At 34.0% G+C, this 17,268-nt stretch overlaps 1 protein-coding gene across 1 annotated transcript in view; it reads left to right on the forward strand.

The window, feature by feature from the left end:
- The window catches only part of LOC115888546 (calmodulin-binding transcription activator 1), a 517,884-nt gene that overhangs the window by 467,657 nt on the left and 32,959 nt on the right, over positions 1-17,268 (forward strand). The window contains exons 13-24 of the mRNA XM_030908300.1: positions 11-238; positions 1,168-1,319; positions 1,380-1,610; positions 2,669-2,944; positions 4,682-4,852; positions 4,935-5,161; positions 7,183-7,312; positions 7,371-7,516; positions 8,511-8,836; positions 9,109-9,360; positions 9,432-9,541; positions 16,425-16,523. Of these exons, the coding sequence (XP_030764160.1) occupies positions 11-238; positions 1,168-1,319; positions 1,380-1,610; positions 2,669-2,944; positions 4,682-4,852; positions 4,935-5,161; positions 7,183-7,312; positions 7,371-7,516; positions 8,511-8,836; positions 9,109-9,360; positions 9,432-9,541; positions 16,425-16,523 (2,348 nt within the window). The remainder of the gene's footprint in view (positions 1-10; positions 239-1,167; positions 1,320-1,379; positions 1,611-2,668; positions 2,945-4,681; positions 4,853-4,934; positions 5,162-7,182; positions 7,313-7,370; positions 7,517-8,510; positions 8,837-9,108; positions 9,361-9,431; positions 9,542-16,424; positions 16,524-17,268) is intronic.

The raw sequence follows: 17,268 nt of genomic DNA on the forward strand, positions 1-17,268 counted from the left end.
ACTGTTACAGCCATCTCATTCTGAAACAAGAAGTGATGGACACAAACGTCTCATGCCTACATCCTTCGGCGACTAAGCAGGAACCGAAAAGCAGCCAGCAAAGGGAGAGCAAGATGGAACTTAATGAAAATCTACGACAATCAATGTTTGAGAGCAATATATACGCTAGCCAGAGTATACAACAGCAGCAAGGTCATCAGCAACATCAACAGCATCAGCAAACGTCAAGGAACAATGTGTGAGTGTAATATTCTTCACTCTTAAACTGTTTACTTTTGTGCTGTTTGATGTCATTTTGTTCCTACTTATTTTCTGATGTCGTCTTAGATTAGGGTGTCAAGTTTGTTTTTTTTTCGCTTCTTAGTACTAGTCAGTCCTTACTTAGATTAGATATGATTTTTGAGGTGACTATTGGCCTGTTCCTCTGCGACGTTTTCAAATCTATTGTGGTTCTCTTCTGATCTCTAAGTTCTAGTAACTCTATTCTTCAGTCCTATCCTGCTCAGAAAGCTAACAACTTGGAGACTCAACACTCCATATAACTTTCATTGTCTAATACTTAGAACCGCACATGTCAGGCTGTCGCATTAGCATAAAATGTGTTCTATCATTTCTTCTTCAGATTGATAGAACCTGCACATGGCTTCTTTCGTCAATTCCATCAGCTTTAGATGCTTATTAAGCCTACAATGTCCTGTTAATAGACATACTACAGCTTTGACAGTATTGCTGTCTTTGCTTATCAGGTCTGTCATAAATTTTGACAGAACTTTTTAGGCTGTCTGTGCCCTGGAGAATTTCTCCATTATTCTAGAGCTTCGTTGGCTACCAACTGTATTGTGGACATTCTTGTGACTGTTTTTGCAGCGCCGCAAGAGGGTTCTGGGCCTATGAATGGCATTGATGAGTTTTGTTTGTCCATTTGGTCTGCATTTTTGTTACCCTTGTAACCCCCGTGCCCCAGTACGCAGGCTAACATAGCATTGCTACTCTCACTCAATGTATATATACCACGCACAGAAGACTTGCCTTAACCAGAAGGCCAGCCCGTTGCAATTTAAGGAGTTTAATTCTGTAGATCAACATTATCACTAACATTATTACTAACGTTATTACTAACATTATTACTAACATTTCCCCTTTTCGGTAATCTGGGAATATTCTCAGACGGACCATTTTCAGATCACAATCCCAGACCGAAGTCGTAATGTCCAGCGCACCGTCCACTCCTTCTAAACTGATGGACACTGGACACGACGACGTCACTACCGAGGATTTTAAGCATCAGAATTTCTGTGACGATACGGTTGTGCTGTTAGGTAATAATCTACTTGTTTTGCTAGTCGAAAATTTGAGGTTTATGTCATTTTTGTTTTTAGGAACAGACTCTAGCGGTTCCCTAGTGAGCAAAAGCGACGGTTCTTCCATTATTAACGGGGCGTTCTTCAACGAAACCTTGGATCTGTCCCAGGAGGACATCCAGAGGACCCTCTCGGCCAATATGCCCATGTGTTCAAGCGATCTAGAGAGCCACCATCAAAACCAGGGGAGTGAGAACAACAATGCGAATCAGCAAATCAAAAAACGAAACGAACAACCTACTTTAACTGGTAAGGGGGTCCTTAAGATATGTAAAGTGGTCAGATGTTAGTGACAAGGTCCATCATTGTTTGTACAAATTGAATACAATCAATTCACAAATTATCTTCGACCTTAATTTGTTACACAAATTCGTAAAAACTAACGAGAAGTTCAAAATTGACCTTATATTTTAGTGAATTTGAAAATTAGCTGTCAAATGTGGCCTCTTCAAAATAAAATGTATAAAATATACTGTTTGTTTAATTCATACCGTGCTGGCAACTGTTACTTTTGGGTCGGTATTTACAGTGTGGAAGTAAATCGCATAGGGATCTTATTGGAGTGAGAGAAATGCGACGGTGTGCCGCCACAACTTAAGAACCACTTTATATATTGAAACTTTATTTTATTTGGAAGATCGGATCTTTTACAAGATGTTTCGATAGGCTTGTTTTTTCCATTAAATTTTTTTAAAAAACCCATCCATTTACTTTTAGTTTATAGCAATTTTCAGCAGTCGTGTAACTTTTTTATTTACAAAGATTTTCATATACTGTCTGCGAAGAAAATATAACAGAAATATTAAGAAAGTTTTTGAAAAAACTACAATCAATTATTTCTACTGGATTTTGAGATATCGATTTTTGAATTCAGAGTTCTAATAGCGCGACCACTGTCGAACACCAACTCAATTCCACTTATTTTGCCAAAAATACAAGTGGTTCTAATTTGCACTTAAAAATTTTGAAGCTATAGGAAAAATTACAACGACTCGTTAATAAATAAACAAATAAAGTATCACGAGACGTAATTAAATCGTGACGCTGAACGCTTGATGAATTTTAAGCACTGACAGAGGTACTAAGTGGATCGACCGGTCGACCGCGACAAATCTGCTATATTCCATGTCTCTTAGCAATATGCACAGCTTCTCGGTTTATTTCATACGTTTGGCAACGTTTTACTGTTCGCTTTTTGTTCAGTACATTATAAACGCATTGTACTCTTCTTACATACGGCAATCTCGACCCAAAACTAACCTTTGCCAGCCCTTAGTATATAATAATAATAACAATAATTCCTTTAGGTGATATAAACCCCATGGACTTCATTGACAACTGTGACGTCGTAGTATCACCCACTCACGTTGTCGACGACGACGTTTTCGTCAACCTCGACGCTTTCGACATGCTCGGGGAGTTCCCCGAGCTCGAAGGCTTAGAATCTAGTCACGCTTCCCTCTTAGATGTTAATCCGTCCGACGCAAGTAGAAATAGCAATAGTGGGAAGAACCATACCGATCAAAACATGCCTCACAATCACGGGCAACAGCAAGTCCAAAACGGAGGCCACAATCTAGAAGGTATAGGTTAACTTAAAATATCTCGTAGTTAGAGAATTATTAGTATCCTTTAGCGGCCTTTGAATAAAAAGATTAAGAAAGGAGTATAGTGCTGCCCATGTATTCATGCATGCTATAGTCTGTCCAACGACCAGATCCTTGACAGTGATAGATGTGTCTGTCATTTTAATTTCGAAGTAGTTTATTTTATTTTACAAAGAAATAAGTTGATACAATTGGAACGCATAGCAGGAAATTATTATATTTAAAATTTGACTGACAAGTGATTATTTCAAAATATTGTGAAAAAAACTGTATAAAACTGAAAAAATGTAACCGAGTTATTTTATTTAAAAAAACGGTATGTGTAAATACAAAATAAACAAGAACAAAACACCACATACCTAAAAAAAATATAAAAAAGAGCTATTTTTTACTTTCAAGCTTCAAGAAACTTCCCGCATTTATTATTATATTGATCAATATAACTTATATACAAATACAAATTTGTAATATCCACAGGAAGAAATAAAACAAACTATTTTATTAATAATAACACTTACCAAATTTTATACCTCAAAAGTTGATTAATTAACTTTAATCTTAATTTTTTCAAGCCAGTACCTTTTGACATTATTTTTCTGCAGTACTAAAATCCATTATTTACGTATCGTGTGATGTCGATATTTTACAGCTACTCCAGTTTTTAGTATATGTTTAGTACGATCCTTGTACCATATACGAGATGCACTTATCTACGACGAGATGGTATACAAATTTTATTGATGGTAACTTTATTGGTGTATAAGACTTCCTGCCTGGGCAGCGAGTATTAACTATAAACTGTGCTCTGGGTCTCCTGTTAATTTTCCCTCGATTTTTCCTCCACTTGACTTCAAAAGACACAAAACACACGTAATAACACGAATCAAAATGCATCATCTTCCAAAACGCAGGGTATTTGACATAAGTTAACACAAAATTATAACCTAGGATTATAACCTATAATTTGGCAAGACTTTGACAAGCCTCAAAAATCTAAAGACTTTTAAAAGGCGCATCGGCGTCCGTTTGTCGTTCATCGTTCCGTCAAACCAATAAAATTGAAATATGGTATGTCATTTTTGAAATAAACTAATAAAACTGGTTAAAAACAACAAGAGACGACGCATGACGGAGTTATATTTTAAACCCATCCATAGTTAACTTAAAAAATATTAGAAACTTTTTTTAGTAAAATAAATAGACTGGTATGGGACGTCATCTGCTTTTCTTCTGGCATCGTCTGTCGAAATCTTACCTGAGAAAAAAACAGAGTATAGACGGAATCTACATCATAGATCCCCATCCTTGACAGTTCTGTTTGACGTTTCAATTGAAACACTTCTAAAAAATATCTATACCTCTGTGGGGATTCATCTCTTCAAAAATGCCATATGCGTAATTTGCCACTTGGACTCTTAAAAATTCGAATTAAAGAACATAAAGATTATTTTTAAGCAACGGCGATTGCATGGGACACAGGACAAAGAGTAGATTTTAAAAACGAAAAATAAAAGAGGGTTTTTAATTCAGTCTGATATAAAGTGTATTATTATTATATTAAAGACAAAAAAAGTGCTTTACATTTCACTTACAATAGTACAGTGAAATTGAAAATGACTACGCGCAAGTCTAAACACGCTTTCTAAACATGTTTAATGATAGTAATATTATCTCTACAAATGATTTATGACTAAGTTTTTATTTATTTTTAAGGTTCAGCGAAAATAACTGATTACTCACCCGAATGGGCTTATCCCGAAGGAGGAGTGAAAGTCCTGGTAACGGGTCCCTGGCACTCCAACGGACCCTACACGGTCCTTTTTGATACATTCCCTGTTCCAACTACTTTGGTACAAAGCGGTGTACTAAGGTGTTATTGTCCAGGTAATTATTTATTGATAAATTAAAATTATTATGTTTACGTCCAAATTTCTACTAACCTAACTACTATTTCCTCTTTGTTTAGCTCATGAAGCTGGCCTGGCCACGCTACAGGTAGCCTGCGACGGTTATGTGATCTCCAACTCTGTGATATTCGAGTACAAGTTGCCCCCCAAGGAGGAACAATTAGCCGCTCCCGAACCCAAAATCGAACGGTCCAACGACAACCTGCTAAAATTCACTCTGCTGCAGAGGCTCGAGGCGATGGACGATCGTCTGCAAATAAAACAAGAACCATTAGATAACGAAGCAGTAAGTATATATTTTATTTAGTGAGAAGCGATACTGCCTTGGACATGCGGTCTTGGTCTTGTATAGAAAGCAAGTCAAAGACTAGCATTTAATCTTCTAGAACAAGACCGACCAGTGCAGGACTTCCGCAACACCAAGACCAAGCATTCAAGACGTTTGCGGGCTTGTCTTCTTGCATTTTTTTCAACAAACTTATTATTTTAATTTATTATAAATAGTGTTTTCCTGCCTATTGCATAAAATTTTAAATAAAGAAATGCTGATTCAATATAATATGTTGAATTCTAATAATTTCTTTCTTTAAAGATTTATCTGCAACAAATTACCAAAGATACCATTTATTTAAAGGTTTTCCATATAGAAGTACACCTAATAAAAATCTATAAAAAAAATGAAATACCTGCAAGGGCCTTCCAAGACTAGACAAAGACTAGACCCTACAAGACCAAGATTACTTACTTATTAACTGCTAGACCGTCTTGCATTTGCTCATTAATGTTATTTGTTCACACCAAAAAAGTATTACATTTTTTTAAACACCAATAGCAGTAAAGTTTGGCAAAATAAAACCCACTAATTATCATAGGAATAAGGAATAAATCCAACTTATTAAATTTCCAATAAAAAAATTGTATCGTCAAAATGCGACAAAGGGCGAATATACATATCCGTTAAGAGCTGTCAATGTTAACTCTAGTTGAAAACTGAAGAGATAATTTTGTCATGTTATAGTTTAATTTCAAAAAATGATTATCTAAATCATCTTGCAGCCGAAGACTAAGAAATATAGTAAATCAAACACAATTATGGCGCCCAACGTGGGGCACCACGATGGATTAAATAACCTTCTATTTATACGACATAATTTACCAAACTACACCTAAACACTTTACTTTTAACACTGGACGCGCGTCAGACAACAAGCGTCATCAACAAGTGATTAAAACTCGACTAAAAAAAGTGTTAAGTATCTGCGGATGTGTAAATCATTTACAACTGTGTAAATTAGTGATTTAGTTTGCTGTTGTAACCCCGAATGTATTATTATTATTCAGGAGTATTGATTAATAAATACAGCCCGCCACTCTGGGCATTTAGGAACCAAATTAGCCATGTTTTATTATATCGATGCCCTTTAGCTTCAGAACTGTGGCAGTTGGTCATATATATCTATACTGTGATATTTATGAAATGAACAACATTCTTACAGCTTTAGTGTATATTAATAAATAATATTTTCTTGCCTTTAGCTGTGTATTTTTTCTAATTTCGAAAAATCGAAAGTAGAGAAAAAAAAATAAAAAGAAAATTGTTTTGGTTGTCGTAAAGGGGGGAACCAAGCTCCACTCCCACAACCGGTTTCTGGGCCTACCCTTCATCAGGTGGGCTGTCCAGAGGCTGGTTCTCACCGATACGGCAAGCAAAACTTCTTCTATATCAACAAACGATGTCGTAAAGTGTCGGTGAGATATTAGTGCATCTCCCATCAAAAGATAGTAAAGAGCGTTTTTCGGCCCGCTCAAATATATATAAAATACACAGCTAAAGGCAAGAAAATATTATTTATTAATATACACTAAAGCTGTAAGAATTTTGTTCATTTCATATATATTTGAGCGGGCCGAAAAACGCTCTTTACTATCTTTTGACGGGAGATGCACTAATATCTCACCGACACTTTACGACATCGTTTGTTGATATAGAAGAAGTTTTGCTTGCCGTATCGGTGAGAACCAGCCCTTGGACAGCCCACCTGATGAAGGGTAGGCCCAGTAACCGGTTGTGTGAGGGGAGCTTGGTTCCCCCCTTTACGACAAGCAAAACTATTTTCTTTTTACTTTTTTTCTCTCTACTTTCGATTTTTCGAAATTAGAAAAAATACACAGCTAAAGGCAAAAAAATATTATTTATTACTATGATATTTATACCATAAATATGCTGATCTACGCAGAAGTTATCAGCTCTGTCATATCCTAGTAAAGTTTGAAAATATATGGTAAAATCTAAACTTCTTTTAATAGGTAGAAGATACGGCACTGTTTACACAGTCAAATTTCGAAGACAGATTAGTAAATTTTTGCCAGAACATGACTTCGAGGATCTGGAAGTTTGGCGAGGAACTTAGTGTAGCCTGGTTTGCTAGTCACAGAGGTAATTTCACTTTTTTAACTCTTTTATAAGCATATCAATATAAATTGTGGTGTTTTAGGTATGACGTTGCTTCATCTAGCAGCTTCCTTAGGATACTCCAGACTAGTTTGCGCCATGTTACATTGGAGAGCAGAAAACTCCTCCCTGCTTCTAGAAACGGAAGTTGATGCTTTGAGCCAAGACGAATTTGGATATACACCTTTGGTAATTAATTTATTAATATATTTACTTAGATAGTAGTTAGTTTAACTATTTATAATAGACGAGTAAAAAACAGTGGAAGGAACCGTGGAAATACCCAATAGATTTAGAGTAATTTGGAAAAAATAATTTGTCATTATTACTCTATATTATTGTACCAAACCTTCCTTTCATTCTTTCTTTGCGTTAAAGCAGTTCCAGCTCTTTGCAAAGTTTCCGATGTCGTTGTTGTTGACTTCTACTGCTTCCTCTAGTTCTTCCAAAAAACCGTGCCCTAAATTTTTAAAGCGTCGGTTTTCCAGTGCAGGACAGTGGCACAGCAGATGCCCTATAGTTTCTTCTTTAGTCTTTATGGTTTCTAGCCATAGTCTTCGAGCTGTAGCCGAGTCCTCGCGGTGTTGCCACGTCACTTGCTGCTTGGCCTTGATGGTAGTTCCTAGTTTCCTTCAATGTGTTGATCGTCACAAATTAAACTAAGCGAAGATTTTTATGATAGCAGAGATACAATACGAAAACTTAGCTGACTACTGAGCGAAAATCGTTCCCAGTGGAGTTCCCATTTAATTGTGTGTTGTTGTTGTTTTCATATTCTTAGCTTAGTTTAGTTACGCTCGCAGTGGCCGGTCGCCCTTAAAGATCGTCGGATATTTAGTTCCTCTGAAATTGTAGGGGGTAGTTGACAAGTTTCTGGCCTCATCTTATGTACCTACGGTAATATTCATTATAGATGATGCGATTAGATGGACGGGTGAACGCCTGGAAACTCTGATGTGCTGTTGTTCCGTGTCAAGAGTGTAAAGTCATTCAGAGTGAACACTTAGTAGAGAGAACAAATATTTTTGAGTAGTTCGAGTAGATCGACAAACAACTGTTTTTTTAATAGGTTGATGTGGTGAAAGAATGGTTGGAAGAGGTATTTTATTTTGTGTTGTTAGAAACATTATACAAAGCGCTCATATTTGTCTTGTATAACAAATTTATGATTTTTTCTCTCTAGATGTGGGCTTGTGAACGTGGGCATACCGAAACAGCCGTAATGCTCTACAAATGGAACCACACAGCTCTCAACATTAAAAACAAACAGAATCAAACAGCCTTAGAGTGCGCCAGAACTAACAGCCATACGGATTTGGTAGACGAGCTGGAGAAACTAGAGCTTCGAAGAGACAAAGCCAACATGTTGTTGCATTCTAGTCAGTCGAGTATGGACAACGTTTCGCCTACAGTTATCAGTCCGGCGAGCAGTATTGGAAGTTTAGCGTCCCTTTCGTCTAACAGCAAGAGTCATGACGGGGTTTTCCTAAGACCTGGAGCAGTTACAAGGTAGATAAATAGATAGATATAGATGTAGATATCGATTGGTGTAATAAACGCACAAAAACATATACAGAGTGACACATTTTATATCCAACAGTTATTATTAACATCAACAAAACTCACCTTCTTAACAGCACTTAAGATAAGATACTCGATTACGTAACTAAAAGTTTAATTGATGTCAAATATAGTTCAGAATTACCAAATATTATCTCTAGATGTTCGAAATTAATTAAAAAAAAATTACATATTATTTTTTCATTAAAACTTTACTTTAGAAACGAATATCACAAATCAAAGATGTTGAACATCGATTTGGACAGCGACACCAACAAGTTTCTCACGTCATCTCCCAGTCCGCTGTTGTCAGACTTATCATCAAGCACGCGAGGTAGTAACGGTCAGAAACTGATCAAGAGGCCATCTATCGACAGCGGAATACACATGAGTTGCACCATGAGCTCCATGGAGACGAACTCGAGACCCAAAAGCTCCAAAATTTGTTCAAAGGAAAACGCCAAACTGTCCAAGTGAGTATGCACGAATACTTGAAGGATACTTTGTATAAATATACCGGTGTTTGACGTGTTTTCTGTGATAGATTTGACAGGAGCATGTCCTTACCCCTTCAGTCTTCCTTATCGACCAGAGAGAACTCTTTTGACTCAGATTCCATTGATTCTGGAGGTAGAAAAATGGATTTCGCTTTATGTAAGCATTCTACCATTGTTATTTTTAATATTTTATAATTCTTTTTTAAATTCTGAGCACTTGTAATTATATGAAAGTTTGTTTTAGATGCAGAGGCGTGCAATGCGTTAAAAATGTCCTTGTTTATTTGATTAATATGGTTCTAAAGTCTTTCTTACAAAGACATTGCTAGTGCCTTACGATCGAAAAAAAAACGGCGTCAAAGACGGCTGAGGAATGACAATTAATGTAATTTTAGCGAAGTCAAGCTCTAGCCGTCATTACTTGGATCGTATTCTTCTTTATTTTTTGATGGCGCTTAGTGCCAGTTGGCCTTAAGAGCTGAAGTTGTAATTTATTTTTATATTGAATAAAAATGGTTTTTAAATGGTGTAGTTAAAATTTCGAGAAAAAAATAATTTTTGGAAATAGATTTGTGTTCTGGAAACGTTCTTTCCTTTTTTAATCTTTCTATAATTAGTATAAATTTTTGACAAGTTTTATGTCAATTTTTAGTAGAAGACGTCTACAGATTGACCTCGCCAAAATTATCATAGACATTACCCAGTCGTCTTTAATTAACGACAATTGTACAGGGTGAGTCAACGATAGAGTAAAGTTCATTATCTCATTTGTTTCGAGGTTTACAAAAAACTTAAATACAAAAGTTATAGGGGAAGTTAAGATACACATTCTAAAATCATTACAGACTATACAGAGTGCGTCAAAAAAGTGTGGCGGATGTAAATAATAAACGGTAATTTTACGCAGAATCTAAAAATAAAATAAAAAATAGGGTTTTGCATTAAAAAAAACATGTTATATTCGCCACGCTTTTTTCGAGCACCCTGTATAGTCTATAATAAATATAAAACGTGTATCTTAACCTTCCCTATAACTTTTCTATTTAACATTTTTTGTAAAACTCGAAACAAATGAGATAATGGACTTTACTCTATCGTTGACTCACCCTGTACTGTTTAAAGATGATATAGAGTTTTTTTATAAAACCCTTTTTATAAATCATTGCACGCCACTGTCTATAATATATAACTATTCTTCTATTTAAATGTATTTTTACAAAAGTCTTTAAATATAAACAAACTTTCATAGGGGTAAGTATAGTACATTTTCAATTTTGATATTCTGCATGAACGTACACCTTGGTTAAATCGACTGACCAAGCAAACATCTTTAATTTGATCTGTTACTTTTTTGCTTTTAACTGCTAACATTCTAGTATTTTGTAACTTGTCGCTGTGAGTAAATAGTTTTCTATTTTTATTCTTATTGTTTTCATGTGATTATGATTTATTACATTCTTTTATTAACATGTAATTAATAAAATAATTACGACTAGGTAAAATTAAAGTGTAAAATTAATGTTTTCAGATATTTTAATATTCTACAGACACAACCAAGAAATGCTCTCTGCTTATCTTAATACTGTCTGTTCCTAGGTCTGTTCAACCATCGTCCAACACTATGACATTTATTGTCGAACTCTCTTAATCACTTGACTACCAGATAAAAGAGATTGGTGACGTCATTGCGACATTTCGCAAATTATTATATTCTTTTTAGTATAGTCTGTCCAACGACAAGATCCTTGACAGTGATAGATGTGTCTGTCATTGTATTTTCAAAGTAGTTTATTTTATTTTACAAAGAAATAAGTTGGGTACAATTGGAACGCATAGCAGAAAATAATTAATATATTTAAAATTTCAGTGACAAGTGATTACTTCAAAATATTGTGAAAAAAACTGTATAAAATTTAAAAAATCTAATCGAGTTATTTTATTCAAAACAGTTACAGTATGTGTTAATACAAAACAAGCAAGGGTGTATTTTAAAAAACAACACATACCATAAAAAGATATATAGAAAAGATTTCCTGGGCTTTCAAGCCGTGTTTCAAGCTCAAGCAACTTCCTGCATTTATTGTTACATTTATCCATATAACTTATGAAAAAATAAAAAAATAAGATTGCAAAGGAATAAATAAAACACAGCATAAATAAAACAAAATATTTTATTAATACTAACACTTCCTGAATTTTATACCTTAAAAGTTGGTTAATTAACTTTAATTTTAATTTTTGTAAACCAGTACCTTTTGCTATTATCTCTATGTTGTACTAAACTTTATTATTTACTTATCGTGTGCTGCTATTATACAGATACTCCAGTTTGGTACCATATACAAGATGGTATACAAACTTTATTTGTGGCTAATACAACCATAAAATAATAAATACAAGAAGAAGTGTCAAGTCAATGTTAAATTATGGAAACAGCGTGGCTGCCTGGGTAACTAATTTTCAGATATGGCGGCTGGGACATTTGACATGACATAGACATGACAATTTCAATTTTATGAAATTTATTTCCGTTTCCGGTTTTTAATGGCGGACTGTTCAGGAGGTTTAAATGAGGGTTAATATACTTTTTACTCTTTCTAGTAGTAAATAATACAACAAAATTACTCAAAAATATTTATTTGGAATTTAGAACAATGTAAATATGCAAATCAACACAATTAAAGAGCTATAATCCAATAAACTACTGTATCAATATCAAATATTTAAATAATATCAGAGATGCTGTGTTAAAGTGAATTAGTAAAGTAACAGTGCATTGACTTACAGAAACTTGAAGATAAATAAATGTTTTCACAGCTTCACGGGCATAAAACTAAATAACTGGAAGCAGGAAAAGGCAACCGGAACCCACACAAAACCTGAAATCAAAAAAAATATGTAAAAACATAAATATAGGCACATAAGACTTTTTGTGAATTAAATCAAACAGGACTTGAATGAAAATAAAATGAATAAAAATATGATACATATACATCTAATACCTCATTTGTATTTTAAAATAATCTACATACATAGATTTATAGCATTATTGCTATGAAAATACATAATAGGTACCTATGTGATATGTAATTACGCATTTCTGTTCATCTTGTAGAAAATTAATGTAGGCTAATAATAGTTCAATAATCATAATTTACCTTGTATAACTTGCTTTCAATTGCTCAAAATCACCGATCAGTCTTTAAAGTAGAGATACGGAAAAATCCTTGGCAAAGAATATCCCAAGATCCTTGGGTTTAAAGCTAAAAAAATATAAAAACAGTTAATATATTACCTACTTTTACATATAATATGGCCCATACCTACTACACGCAGAAACGTCGATTTTATCATTTTCTTCATGTAATTAATATCATATATACTTTATTAAAGTGTTAACAAGGAACTTTATATCAAAAAACATATTTGTACTTATAAATTTCAGCCGAAATATCAGAAACAAACTTCCAATCAAATCTAAACGGCAAACATTAAAATGGCGCCCGACCTTGCCAGAGGCCTCGGGAGCTGACGTTGACACACAGACAAAAGACAAAAGAACAGGACGCCGACGTGCATAAAAATGTTCCGTAGCAGAAATTGACAGAAATCATATAGAAATATTCAGATTTTTGTCTAGGACAGTCTAGAAGGCCATGCTTTCTGCCTGGGTAGAACCGCGCCACAACCGTTTCCAATTTTCCGGTTTACTGTCACCCCCCTGAATACAACTATCTGGCCATAATCGCTGGAAAACTGTCTCTGGCACTGAATATTAACTGTAAACTATGGTCTGGATCAACTCTTAATTTTCCATCGAGTTTTCCTTCACTTAATTTAAAAAAAACAAGAAACACATGTAATAACACAGTCCAAAATACAAAATGCAAAATATTTATCATTTCTATTTGACATAATTTGACACAAAATTATAACCTATAATTTGGCAAGAGTTTGACAAATAAAAAATGACCTAATCAAAAATCTTAAGTCGAGTTCATACGCATCGGCGTACGTTTGTCGTTCATCGTTCTGCCAAATCAATAATATTGAAATATGATCTGTCATTTTTAAAATAAACCAATAAAACTGATTAAAAACAACAAGAGATGACGCATGACGGATTTATATATAAACCCATCCATACTTAACTTAAAAAATATTAGAAACTTTTTTTAGTTAAATAAATGGCGTGGTATGGATGGTCATCTGCTTTTTTTTCTGTCATCGTCTGTCGAAATCTTACCTGAGAAAAACTGAGTATAATTGTCATTGTCATTTGATTTAGGGTTATAATTTTATTGATCAATGTCAATGTCATAATTAAAAATCGAATGTAACTGTCAAACAAAATTGATTTTTTTCTCGTAAAAGAGACGCTGGTAGAACCCGAGATCATATATACTTACGTGGATAAGTAAATCACTATGGAAACTGTCCCAAACATATCAACGACTTCCATTTATCTTCTTTTTTGTTGCACACGTGGTGCTTCTACTCTATCTATTCTTGTCGAGGACCTATCGCCCACGCGCCAAATTTGAACATTAATTTTAAAAATTTAATTTGTAAAATGCATATATTTCAACAATAATTGAATGTTACTGTCACAAAAATTAAATTATATAAAAAATAAATTCGCCACTCCGTACGAATATCAATATTCTTAGAAAATCTAAGCAGAAAGTATACATGTGGTTTAATATACATAAAAGAACAACTGATTACTTTACTTGCCTATGAAAAGATAATTCGGGGACATTTATATTATAATTTCCACACATCAAACAGTTTCTTGTCATTTTTACAAATATTTATCCAGAAATTAAAACCCAACGAATAAAAAATAAAAATATAATTGCACAAACTTAAAATTAACTTCTCACTGAACACACTTGCATCCTTGGCTATATAAAAGCGATCGATAAAAGAGTAACTAATACAATGTTTAAAATAAAAAACGCAAAAAACAAGCGTCGTTACACAATGGAAATAACATTATGACCCACTTCTGTAGGACCATTTTTCAGTATGGCAGAGTCCATTCTTTTTCTAGCTAGGTATATTCCTTGATTATGACATTATATGATTATGACAAGATTGTGACAATATGATGACAATGAAAAGTTGGTTTCCATAACAATGTATAATTTGTACTTTCTAAACCGGATAAAATTGTAATTATTTTGGAAATACGTGCCACTTTTAATGCGCATGCGTAAAGGCAGGTCCTCGAGAAAGACAAACCTATTGAACGTTTCATAAGTGCAAAAAAGAAGGTTTGAAAATGGCATGTCGTGATGTTGGGGACATATTTTTTAACTTATGGCCATAGATAAAAGAAAATAATCTTCTATTAAGATAGATATGAAACTTAATAGTAAAATTTTGGGTCAAAGCGCCCCTCCGTGTTCTTAGTAGGGACTACATTTAACCCAGCGCCTTCGCCTTTTCTTCTGTAAATGTTTTTATGTTTATATTTGAATGGATTTATTTTTAAAGTTACACTGATATATTAGTATATCAGAGTAACTAATAAAACATAAGAATATTTATATATTTTACAGTTTATTAAAAATAAATTTTGACTACAAGGTAGAAAGTAAATCATAATATTTGATAAAACTTAAATCAAACTACGAATACATACCATATATTTTTCTTTTATCTAAGATATATACCTTATCGTCTTTTGGAAACACCTGCATTTTTGCAGTTTTGTTAGTTTCTTTGCAAGATGTAACACAACAAAAAAAACCATTTTTACGGTTAATAAATAATATAACTATTTCTGACTATGATATTTAAAATTTAGATAGATAGAAAATTAAAAAACAAACCGGTATTTGCAGACGCAGGTTCATATTCAATAATAATCAACATTTTTCCTGCGAAAATCAGGCTTTTTTCACTGAAAAGGTATTTTTTGATTTATCAGCAATCATTGTCAAGTTGACAATATACGGGGTGTTTTCGAATTAGTCCAAAAATTGTGGTGTGATTCCTCATGTGTTCTTAAAACAATTTTTATATAACCATTGGGTCTAAAGTACTTCCTTTCTGATCTACAGGGTGTTAAAAATTTAAAAAAATCGATTCTTTTGCTTAACATAAATGGTACACCACTGCTTTTTTAAAGAAAATATATTTTTTTCTTGACTGGCCATCCTTTTTCAACAAAGTTGATCTTTTGAGTTTTTCTTGTTCATCAAACGGTTGTCGTTGTCGAGAAAAAATAAATAAACTTATTAAGAGCCCGCCTTAATCCGTTTTCTAACGATTTTTTATTTTTTAGATTAATTAGGAAACACCCTGTATATGCATATCACAGGCAACCAAATATACTAGTAACCTCTAAAAATTATTTTTCCTAGCACTAGCGACATACCGTGTTTTTAGTATGTACTAAATTATTTTATCAAAATTTCACCATATAAGTTTCCACGCAATGCTTATGGCGTTGATTTATCCGCGTAAGTATATATGATCTAGGGATAGAACACTCTTGCCCGTGGACGCCGCGCCGTATAAAAAGTAAGTACAATGCGAAGGTGTAATATTTCTATGTAAAATACACATCGATAGCGTTTTTAAATAATATAGCGGGGTTGAGCTTTAGAAATGCTTTAGAAATAGGAATTTCAACAGTCCAAAGGACTGGAACTAAAGGGATCGAAACTGTTGAAGAGTTCAAGAAAAAATTTATAAATGCCGAAAAAAACGGAAATCAATAATATAGGAACTTACTTAAAATGTTCAAAACAATTACTCTGAATGATGAACTGATCTCATAGATACCATAAAACCCGTATTTGACATATAATGATGACGTGACATTGAACGATGGCCGAACAGTCTTTATTTTTGTGTGCTGCCTGGAAATCAAACCCAGTATCATCGGGCCAGAAGCAAACACACTTGCCACTGAGTCACTACCTAGTCGTAATTATACTTAAATTCTTCTCATCGAATACTGTTAATGCGAGACTTTTATACCCGAAACAAAATAAGAGTAATCAATGTATATTTTGAACTGCAAGGCGAGTTGGGCAGCAACCCTCGAACCAGTAGTCCCCTAATCGACGTCGAGGCCGTCAGCGATGACGATGACAATGACATCTGCGCAGGCGCGGCAGTAGGTCAGTGATAACCATGATCTATGTATATGTTGTCTATCGGTGTTGTCTCTCTAACTTTACATATATATTATTCCTTGATGTTTATTGGTGTATTTTTGTTTTCCTTTTCTTTTTGTCTATATTTTATACCATACATAGCTATATCTCCCTTATTTTTCGAACTAACATTACTATCTTTGCGGTAATAAGAAATATTGAGGTGCTTTCCGTAAAAATCAAGTTCCATAGAAAGAATAAAACTTATTCTTTCTTGAATACATGGCACAGGATTATATCGTTGATTGAAAAAATAAGAAGATACGCAACCTTATGGGCGAATTCGTGGCACAAAACCTGTCCGACATTTAGTTTAGCTGCGCGTTGACAGTCGTTTACAGAGCAGCGGATAAAAAATACTGTACCGTAGTTCTGCTTTCAGTCGACAGAGTGAATGGTTGCCGGAGACAATGTTGCCGGAACTACTGATTAATCCGTAGATTTACGGATTTTGGGTACAGTACGGCACCATCGTAATAACAAGGCCATCCAGCTGTGACATAAAAATTTGGTGACGTCACCAACTGGAGGCGTAACTCTATTTAGCAGCGTTGATAATTACCCGATAAAAGATCAAATTGTGGATTTTTTTTCGCTCAGTAGATATATTTCGAAGTTTTAAAATGTCTTTATCTGAGTTTTTAAAAATATTATAGTATATAAAAATAGTTTTAATAGAATACGGAAAAAATCATACCAGTCAATAAAT

This window comes from Sitophilus oryzae, unplaced genomic scaffold (genome assembly GCF_002938485.1).
Source record: "Sitophilus oryzae breed Bouriz unplaced genomic scaffold, Soryzae_2.0 scaffold_801_pilon_pilon, whole genome shotgun sequence".
Classification (NCBI taxonomy): domain Eukaryota; kingdom Metazoa; phylum Arthropoda; class Insecta; order Coleoptera; family Curculionidae; genus Sitophilus; species Sitophilus oryzae.